The 10,992-nt window shown below is 46.0% G+C and overlaps 1 protein-coding gene across 5 annotated transcripts in view; it reads right to left on the bottom strand.

The window, feature by feature from the left end:
- Positions 1–8,006: 8,006 nt before the first annotated feature.
- Lsm14a (LSM14A mRNA processing body assembly factor) overlaps positions 8,007–10,992 on the bottom strand; it is a 49,456-nt gene continuing 46,470 nt past the window's right edge. For all 5 annotated transcript variants that reach the window (XM_038339111.2, XM_038339112.2, XM_038339113.2 and 2 more), the window contains one exon: positions 8,007–9,500. Coding sequence is in view for 2 of the 5 variants with exons in the window: in XM_038339113.2 (XP_038195041.1) it covers positions 9,477–9,500 (24 nt within the window). In the remaining 3 variants the exon portion in view is untranslated. The remainder of the gene's footprint in view (positions 9,501–10,992) is intronic.

Below are 10,992 nucleotides of genomic sequence, written 5' to 3'. Positions count from 1 at the left end.
ACAAGAGTTAGCTTGCTTCACGGATACTGGAGTCTAACCTAAGATCCCTCGGAAGAGCAGCTGTCCTCTTAAGCACTGAGCCATTTCTCTAGCCCTTGAGGTCACCTCTCTCTTTCTCTCTCTCTCTCTCTCCTCTCTCTCTGTCTGTCTGTCTCTCTCTGTCTCTGTTTCTCTGTCTCTGTCTCTCTGTCTGTCTCTCTCTGTCTCTGTCTGTCTGTCTCTCTCTGTCTCTCTCTGTCTGTCTCTCTGTCTCTCTCTCTGTCTCTCTCTCTCTCTCTCAGTTTTTCAAGACAATATTTCTCTGTGTAGCTTTGGAGCCTGTCCTGGAACTCACTCTGTAAAGCAGGCTGACCTCAAACTCACAGAGATCTGCCTACCTCTGCCTCCAGAGTGCTGACCTCTCTCTCTTTTGAGACAGGGTCTCACTACGTAGCTCTGGCTGTCCTGGAACTCACTCTGTAGACCAGGCTGGCCTCAAATTCAGAGATTCACCTGCCTCTACCTCTACCTCCCAAGTGCTGGGATTAAGGGTGTGCACCACCATACGGGGCCCTGGGGGGGGGGGAGGGCACTTTTTACCCTCACCTATTTAAATCTGGAGGGAGTAACTCTCCTAATACCCACCCTCTTGCCCACTTCTTGCTTTCTCCATCTCTTCAGCGTCAGTGAGCTCTAGTTTAGGCTCCTCCTTGCAGGACACAGCGCCAGTGAGAGCAGACTCGGTTCTTTTTGTTGCTGCTTCCTCTGTAAAGAGAACTAGACTGGCTACACAGTATGACCTTAGTCTGCTGAATAAAGCGTTTTCCGCTTTCATAGAAAACCAATAACAAACCAAAACAACAACAGCAACAAACAACAAAACAAACAACACAGAAGCAGAAGGCAGGGGAAGGGTAACATCAGTCACTTGAGAGCTGCTTCTCTTCCCTTTTCCCCATTCTCTTCCCCTATGTTTGATATAGGGGCTTGCTATGTAGCCCAGGCTAGCCTCAAGCTCACTACTCTCCTGCTTTAGCTTCTCATGTGATGGTACAAGGCCTTCTAAAGGGTGTAAGTTAGACACATATAACATCCACCTTTCCTATCAGAACAGCTCAAAAGACTCTCTCTGTGTCTCTCTCTGTCTGAGACAGTCTCACTATGTACCTGTGGCTGGCCTGGAACTTCTTATGTAGACCAAACTGGCTTCCAGCTCACAGAGATCCGCCTGCCTCTGCCTCCTGAGCACTGGGATTAAAGGCATGCACCACCACCACCCAAGCCCAAGGGAGGGAGGGAGGGAGGGAAGGAGGGAGGGAGGGAGGAAGGGAGGAAGACAGGGCCAGGTGTGGGCGGCACAGGCCTTTTATCCTAGTACTCAGGAGGGAGAGGCAGATGGATCTCTGTGAGTTGGAGGCCAGCGAAGGCTACACAGAGAAATCTTTTCTAAAATGTCTGGGCCTGTGCAAGGCTGACTTCAATTCTCAGTCCCCACCAAAAAGCATAAGGCAAAACGCGTCATGTATCTACTACAGCATCAATGTAATTATGTATAGAGCATAGAACAGTATACTAGCACAGTAATTAAATAATGGTAAAGGGCTCTCATGCAAGAAGTCTGTAATTTAGAGCTGGGAGGTAGGAGTTAGGGTGCCAGAGCGCAGGCAAAACTGTTGACAGGTCTTTTATATAGGGTCCCCAGGGAAGGCTGGGAGCAGACCTAGGTGGTTTAGATTGTAGGGGCAGCCTTGGCCAGCAGCTTCCGGGTGTCTTTGAAGTAGCTGGTTAGACCGCTTGCTGTTTACAGAGGTGGCTACACAAATATGACTTGTTGGCCATGTCCAGGGCCCTGGAGAGGAAGACTCACATTACAGCAGGACTCATTTCCCAACTGTTTGTTGCTGGGAATTGAAGCTGGGGCCATGTGCATACACTAGGCAAGTGCTCTACCATTAAGCCAACCCTCTCCCCCCCAGCCCTTCAATAAGCAGATTCTTACAGAGCTGAAGTTTCTGCCAGGCCAAAGCACAGGAAGCTCACAAGAAGAGCCAGGGACTTAAGGGGATTTACAAGATAAATGATGGGTTATATATCTAAGCTGGCTGGAGATGGGGTCGAGGGAACAGAAAGCTTATGAAGCTGAGAAAGAAAGATTCCAGACCTGGAGTTCTGCTCCAGGCTGGAGGTAGAGCTGTCTTCCCCTTCCTTCCACCCCGCCAACCAGTTAACACCAAAGCATCGGACAGCCGTGTGAAATTCAGGGTTACTGCAGTTGGGGTGGATGGACAAAGTCCAGGTGTGCCCACAGCGTTGTGTGTGGGGGGGATGATGGATGGGGTGAGGGTGTGCAGTGCCGTGATGAGCTAACACAGCGCGTCTGACTGCTGACACTTTAGAAGGATGGTCACAGGCCTGCCTCTTGCCTGGCATCTGGAAATGTGTAGTTGCGAGACAGCCGCCGCTCCCACCCAATTCCAGAACTGCTAAGAATGGCTCACTGTCTCTAAACTGTCTGCACAAACAGTGTGGTTTGCTTGTGGTTACTTCTGGAAGTGTGGCGTTTGGGTGTAAGTCAGGCAGAGGCTGCCTCCACAGCCAGTCCTCCCCACCCCACCCCAAGGCCGTGGGCCCTGAGTCTTCAGTCGGTAGACGGCATTCCTTCCACCCTCATTATTACTCTTCATGCCTGAGAACTGAGCACATCCTGAAAGGCTCTGCTTCCTAGGTCCCCTTTAAGACTTGGGCCTGGTTTCTTGCACTCTGCTTGGGTACTTTGAATTCTTTCATAGGAACTCACCACAGCCACAAGGATGCTCATCCTGTGGACCCCCACACCCCAACCAGAAGCCAGACATCCCAAGGACAGAAAGATAGAAAGGAACTGGGTGTGGTGGCACACACCTGTGAGCTCTGTACTTAGAACGGGGAGGCAAGGTCCCAAGTTCAATGTCAGCCTGGGTCTTTCTCAAAAAATAAAAGTAAACATATAAAAGAAGGGGAGTGGAGAGCACTGGATTTCAGACGATGAGGGTGGTAACTGGATGGGCAGTCATGACCAAGACAGAAAAGACCACATGCCATTCGACAGAGTAGTTTCTCTTCCAGACAGTGTCTTACTGTGTACCCCTGTCTTGGAACTTGCCCTGTAGACCAGGCTGGCCTCGAACTCACAAAGATCTACCTGCCTCTGCCTCCCGAGCGCTGGGATGAAAGATGTGCGTCACTCATGCCCAGCCCACAGGCTTTTGCTTTGTTTGTTTTTTGAAGCAGGAGCAGAGGGCACAAGAACACACAGGGCAAGATGTAGTAGCTCCCTGCTGCAGATGGGACAAGTGACGGGTGCAGGGATGCTCTTATGGGATAAGGCTAGACACAGAATTACTCCTGCCTGGGCTTGCATCCTCAGGGTGGTCTGGTACTTCAGGGTTAGAATCAAATGACTGGAAGCCATTAACTAAGGTGGACTGGACACAGCTAGACTTCTCAAGTCCTCAGGGGCTCTCAGTCAGGGTTTCTCTTTCCATCTAGCCTTCTCTAGTTTAGGAACAGTGCCAAGAATATGTTAATTACTAGAAGCTAGAAATTACCCAGTGTGGCATTATCGGCAGGGTAGATGAACTGGTCTGTTTACACATCTAATAGACTATAATGAAAATCAAGTGCCTGCAAGCCAGATGGTGACACTACAGGTGAACCCTACGCTTTTAGCCTCGGCACTGGGGAGGCAGATGGAACTCTGCGAGTTTGAGGTCACTATTGCCTGTTTACATTGTGAGTTCTAGGTCAGCCAAGGCTAAACAGTGAGAGAGGACAGACAGACACATACACACACTCTCTGGAAGGGTGAGAAAATAGCTCAGTGGGTAAAGGCACTTGCCTCTGAGCCCGATGACCTGAGTCTGACCTCCAGGACACGGTGGAAGGAGAAACGTGACCTAAGTTGTCCTCTGGGTCCACATATGTCTACCTCCATTATCCATGGACAGGAAAAAAAATCTATGGCATACCCCCACTTATATGGATAGAAACAAGCAAGAAGCAATCTTCATTGAGAAGAGTTAGAAGGGAGCCTTGAAGGGGTAGGGCTCCTGGGAGTGGGGTAGGCTGGGATTCTGTCAGTGCTGATTTGTGACCCGGATTCCATAGGTAATTAGGACACACATGCTTTCAATAGCTGCATCAAAAAACAAAAATCCCACCTCTGCCCCCGATAAAAAACCCCAACACATTAGCTTCACAGTTTTCAGTTAGCATGGTTTTAGATGGTGGTGTTGCATGCCATTCCCTTCCTCTCCTTTCTATAAACTCATGTTCTAGCTAGGTATAATGGCACATGCTTGCAATCCCAGCAACGTGGGAAGCAGAATAGGGTAATTGCTGCCAGTTCAAGGTCAGGCAACATGAGTTCCAGGCCAGTCAAGTCCACCCAGTGAGACCCTATGTCAAAAACCAAAATCAGGTCAGTATGGTTAGCACATGCCTGTAATTTCAGGCTTCAGGATGTAGAGGTAGGAGAATTTTATTTTTGTTGTTGAGATCAGGTTTCTGTGTAGCCCTAGCTGTCCTGAAAGTCACTATATAGACCAGGTTGGCCTTGAACTCAGAGATCTGCCTGCTTCTGCCTCCCAAGTACTAGGACTAAAGGCTTGTGCAACCACCAAGGCAAGGAGGATTTTAAGAGTTGAAGGTCAGCTTTAACTACACAGTAAACATTCTAAGGCAGGAGGATGGCATGGAGTCCAGCCTGGATAGATAGGGAGATCCTTTCTCCAAAGCAAATCTCCAGCCTCTCCATAGCATGCACATCCTTTTTACATGGGATGCCTTCATGAAGAGAAAACCTAATTCCACTCTATAACCTGCAGCCTGCAGTGCTCCTTGCACTTAACCAGGGGTCAAGGATTATATCTAGGGGGATGGGGTGGGGGGAGAAGAGGAGCCAAATTTGCTAATACAAAGTTTGCAGAATATCTTAAGCAGACTCCAGCACCCAGCTGGGATCTGCACTGTCACCAGCAGGCCCAGGAGGCCAGCAGCCCGGGATTATCTGGACTAGAGGAGCACCAGGATTTTACAGGTGCCCTCCAGACACTCAGTAAACATGCTTCTGTCCTTGGTTCTAGATGTCTACAAAAGCTACCAGCTGGAATTCATTATATCCTGCTTGGGCCCAGGCTCCACACAACCCTTCAGGCTTGGCATTCTTCGCTTTCAGACTGCCAGCGTCTGGAGAGGTACCTTTCTGGCCGAGTGGCTCTCAGCAGTTTTTACACTCCTAAAGCCCTGGTGACTATGAGTCACTCTGAGAAAGCCTCATTCTTGACTTGAGACAGGCCCTCCCCTCACGTAGCTGTTCTGTTTCAGGGACTTAGGAGTCGTAACACGGCATCAGCACATTTCAAGACATTTCCTTAAAAATCAACCTCATTATGCCTTGGAGTTAGATTTGGGTCTGTTTTGATAGGTTTCTAGCTTAAGTCTGCAAGTATTTTTTATCAGTAAGCCAAGCTTATTAAATATGAACCGAGCTGGGGTTTAGGACATGCTCACAGGTCTGCAGCAGAAAGCAGGCACTACTTTGGACTTGGTCTGGCCCTGTGCGGTGGAGCCTCGAAACCATGAGCCTTTTCCTACCTCTGCTTGCCCCTCCTCAGAGGGCCACTTCCATGGGAGCATGTCTCTGTCAGGAGAGCATGTTAGCCGCTGGCCAAATGGACACTCAGAACTGTGACTTCCTTCAGATACCTCCTCCAGGAAGTGGTCACCATACGGCTATGTGGGAAGTTTCCACTTACCACCCTGATTCAGGGGTAAACAGCTGTTTTCCTGACTTTGATTCCTACCTTTTCTAGGTGTTGGGATCAAATCCACACTTTGTGGATTTGACAATTAGGCAAGTACAAAGAGGAAAAATGCTCACTAGCAGATTCCATCTGAGATTTGTGTATCACAGACAGCATAGGATAAGATGGTAGCTTGTCCATCTATGGCTGACAGTGCTACCAGGGGTGTCCTTGTAGGCCTTGTGCTGCTATGGTCCACAGACTCAAGTAGCAAATACATTCTAGACATAAGGAAAAGTAAATCTCACTCAATTGTCTTCTTTTTTCTGGCTTTTTGAGACAGTGTCTCTGTCCTGGAACTCGCTTTGTAGATCAGGCTGGCTTCAAACTCAGAGATTCGCCTGCCTCTGCCCCCCAAGTGCTGGGATTAAAGGTGCCACCACCGACCAGCCAATTGTCTTCATAGTATTCCTTTGTGTGCGTGCATGCACGCATGCGTACACTCATTTGAGGGCATACATGTGACTGCTCAGAGGACATCAGGTTTATTTCTTTATGGCTTGATACTTAATTCACTTGAGATAGGCACCACTATGGACTAGAAGCTTGTTTTAAATGGGCTCTCTGGCCCGATGGTGGGGTCACATGCACACAGTCAGGGGCTACTTTTTCACATGGTGCTGGGGACTTGAACTTAGGTCTACAGGCAGCATAGCAAGTGTTCTTCCTCACTGGGTCATCTCTCCAGTTTCCATGGTAGTATTTTTTGAGGTAGAAGGGACCACATTGTACTTTGAGCTGTATAACTGACTTTTACCCAGTCATATACTCTTTTCCTTTCTTTCACTTGCCTTTTTCTCTCGAGCAATGGCTCTTTATCCTGTGCCCCTTCCCTCGCCAGGGTTTCTTTGTGTAGCCCTGGTTGTCCTGAAACTTGCTCTGTAGCCCAGGTTGATCTCAAACTCAGAGAATCACCTGCCTCTGCCTCCCAAGCATGCAATTAATAATGTGCACCACCACTGCTCGGCCCCATGGTCTAATGATGGATGCACCCGGGTTATCCAGAGCCAAACGTCACTGCTCTCACTGCTTAGCACACCCTATGGAGGGCAACGCAACTCTGCCTCAGAACCACTGGGCTTGATCAACACTCTCAGCCGCACTCACCCCACATCAAGCCTACTCTTGGAGGGAGAAACAGAAGTTTTTCATCTTCATTACTCTTTGTGGACTGAGGATTGAACCCAGGCCTTACACTGCTGGGTGGGCTCTCAAGTTTGGCTATCTGTTACACTTAGCTGCCTACAGAGGTGCACTCTGGACAGTGTTCCAGTGTGGCCTAGGTGTGGTTAGTCTATTCTCATGTCACAGATCTCAGTGGATAAAGGGGTTTCTAGCTTTCCTTGATCAGCTATGACGACAAATCAATGTTGGAAGTGGTTAGACATGACTTAGTTACTCCAGGGCAAACATTACCATCGCTGTCTCCTGCACTCAAGATGTTTTCCATTAATCTTCTATGGAAAGAATGTCATCACTTATGAGAAAGAATTTTGAGAACATGTTCATTCAACAGTTTTATTCTGTTTTAGGATAAGTCTTGCTACTGGAAGGTGCACTGTGGACACATTTGCTGCCAGTTATTATCGGACAGTGAATACCCCAGTCGATGACCCAGGGGGCTGTAAACAAGTGTGAGCTCATGCTGCATGAGCACTTACAGCTCTGGAACTGGCCGGGACATCTCAGCCCAGAAATATTGCCACGGTACCTGCTCTGATGCTTTCAGGGTGCCTAAAAATGTGTTCGATACCATGATTTGTGGGTTCTCCAAAAAAGCTAGCTGTTCACATGCAGGCACACAGTAAACTATGGCTGCCAAGTACCAGATCTCAACAATGAAACCAAATTACAAAACATTTCCTTGTTAAGCTATACAAAAGATGTAAAATTAAAAATAATCAACCATCCTTAAATGGTGTAGAAGGTCTTTCAGTTGCTTTCATTGGTTAATTGATAAAAAAAAAAAAACTAGTTGGCCTGATAGGGCAGAACTTAGATATGTAGAGAAGACAGAACTGTATTCTGGGAGGAAGAAAGCAGCAGATAGAGCCGAGCCGCCATGAAGCTGCCAGGTCAGACGTGCTGAATCTTTCCCGGTAAGCCACGACCTTGTGGTGACATACAGATTAATAGAAATTGGTTGAATTAAGATGTGAGAGTTAACCAATAAGAGGCTAGAGCTTATTATGGGCCAAGCAGTAATTTAATTAATACAATTTCTGTATGATTATTTTGGGGGTTAAGCTAGCCAGGTGGTGGGACGCAGCCCGCTCCTCCAACAACACTTAGTCTGATTCTCCTACAGTACAATTTCCCACACCTTTATCACTACTGAAAGGTAACAAGAATCAAAGTAGATAAAAGTAATCAAATCTTTGGATCCCTTTATTCCATGGCCTTCGTCAAAAACACAAAGTGGCCAGATCTTTTTCACTATAGCTTAAATATCAAAAAAGATTAGTAATTTACAGTTAGCAACAAACGTGTACATGGAGTCATCAGTGGGTCACAGGCCCACAGACTGTGTTAGTGATGTTTTACAGGTGCAAGATGGTTCTGAAAACTCCATCTTCTTGAAGTAAAACAGGAGTCAGTGTCATCGCAACAGAATTCCAGGCATAGCAGGAGGAACAGGTCAACTGATGCCAGTCTTAATGTCTTACAAAGGGGGAAAGTTACTTATTTGAAAATACAGCGAGGTACATTCTCATTTATGATTATTTACATTCATACACTGAAAATATCTGTTATTTGGACAAATTCTATGATTTGCTACAAAATGAAGTCCATACACTATGCACGAATAATTTATCCTTTTTAGATAATGGAATAAAATTATCAAATCTTCATTTATGTTCCAAACATTAAAAAAAAAAAATCAAAACCTTTTAAGCCTGGAAAGCAAGGGGGAAAGGACCCACCCACAGTCCTACTCCTCAGCACACCGACTTCTGCAAGGACACGTATGTTTGCTGACTTTAAACGTTTATTTTTTTAAAAAATTAGTTGCTTTTTATACAGCTATACAAAGTTCTTAATGTTTCTTTGGCAATGGAATATAATGGAATTTTACAACTATATAAAAAAGTTACCTTTGCCTAAGAAACAGTATTTACCTGTGTGTACATAGTTGAGTGACAAAATTCTCTACCATCCAGCACCCTAATTAAGTGTCGAAATAAGCTACCTCATATTACAGAATCTCCAAAAAGAAAGGAAAAGATACAGACACACACACACACACACACGCGCGCACGCACACACACACAACCTTCTGTGGCTCAAAACACAGTATCACGGCCTATCTGCAGGCAACTCGAAGTAATCACTGAATACAATTAATTAGTGATAAGAAAATCCTTTCAGTGATGAGAAAACACTTAGCAGTTCCACTCAGCTCGCTGGAGTTCGACTCTAAGCAAGGACCATGACCTCCTGCTACTCCACACACACTTATGCTCTTGTCAAGCCTTTCTGCCCCAAAGCAACTGCAGTGTAGCTTTGAAATGAAGCAGAAAAACAAACAGATAAACCCAGAGCTGGTGACAGACAGACAGCAACTTCACTTCTTCATTCTTCACAAAGACCGAAACCACTTTCCAGGACCAGGAAGAGCTAGGAGTCACCTATTTTCAAAGACTTGTTTGTAGACTATGCAGCAACTTTGTTGTCTTTCTAAAAAGGAAAAAGAAGTATTAGTTCATGTTCTAAGCCAAGGCTCATTAGTGAGACTTTCTTAGTCCGCTTGAGTTTGTTCAGGTCACTTTAACTGTTATCCTCTTATTTTCACAGAGAAAAGCTCTGTCTCCCTGGTTTCTGGAAACATTGCTTTAAGTTCCACACTTGACGGTGAGTGGGTTCCAGTCAGCAGAGATTGTAGCAGTGGCTGGACTGACAGGCAGGCCACTCTGCAATATGGGGGTACCTCACTGTCTTTGATTACTCTTAACAATTCAACACAACAGTTACGTGAACTTTCATTTATTTATTCATAAAACTCTTTTGAAATAAGCTTCTTAAATTCCTAAATTTTGACATCTTCTACCAAGCAATATAATAATCCAGAAGGTAACATAACATTTCTTTCTAAACCTGCATGCTAGGAGAAATTAGTATTATTGGATTTAGAAATCTACTTTTTAAGAAAATAACTTTCAAATATATTTATTTTTACTTTGATCATCTGTGTATGTGTGCACACGTGAGTGCCTGTGTTTTTAAACAGAGCTCAGGTGAGGGCACTGGGTCCCTGGGGCTGCAGCTACAGGGGTTGTGAGAGTTGTAAAAACTCAATATGGGTCCTGGTACCCACACTTGAGCTCTGAAAGAGCAACAAGCACTCTTAACTATTCAGCTGTCTCTCTAGCCCTAAGGGTTAGTACCTTTGCCAGCAGAGTCCTGGCCCACCATTCACAAAGCCCTTGGCTTTATCCCCACCACTATGTAAACTGTGGTGGTGGCACATGCCTCTAATCACAGCACTATGGAGATGGAGGCAAGAGAAACGTTTAGCCCTACTATACAGTAGGCTCAAGGCTAATTTTAAGCCACATAAGACTAGGCCTTAAAAAAAAAAAAACTTTGTAAGCTTAAAAATTAAAAAAAACAATTCTTAAATTTGAAATAAGCTTGAAAACCAAACTTGACTGGAAAAACGAGAAACTATAACCAGTAAACTGACCCTAAACTCAAGGTTACATATAGTACAGAGCCAGGACCTCTGCTACCCTCAAACAAGCAGCCACCACAGTCTGCGCCCTCAGTCCTTGGGTTCTGTATCCTCGGGTTTTAGGAGTGGATATAAACTAGACGTGTGCTTATGTGTCTGCATTTGCACAAGGCATGTAGAAATCTTGTGTGTCCCCCGCAGCCCGCACAACAGGTGTACAGCTGTCTGCGCACTAGTCGCACCGCCTGACTGTGTGAGAGGTGATCTGCAGGGCAGGGACAACAGGAGCTGGCGGTGAAGCCCAGCATAAAGCACCCGAACACCACGGGTGAACTCCTGTGTTCAATTCCTAGCCCCACAAATAGATAAGAGGATACGACGGGGTCTATGTAAATGCAACGTTGTTTTTTTTATTTTTATTTTTTTAAAAGATTTATTTATTTATTATATATACACACCATTCTGCCTCGATGTATGCCCGCATGCCAGAGGAGGGCG

Source organism: Arvicola amphibius, chromosome 8, assembly GCF_903992535.2.
Source record: "Arvicola amphibius chromosome 8, mArvAmp1.2, whole genome shotgun sequence".
Taxonomy (NCBI): domain Eukaryota; kingdom Metazoa; phylum Chordata; class Mammalia; order Rodentia; family Cricetidae; genus Arvicola; species Arvicola amphibius.
The sequence above is the reverse complement of the archived record's forward strand: the minus strand, read 5'-3'. Positions and strand labels throughout refer to the sequence as shown.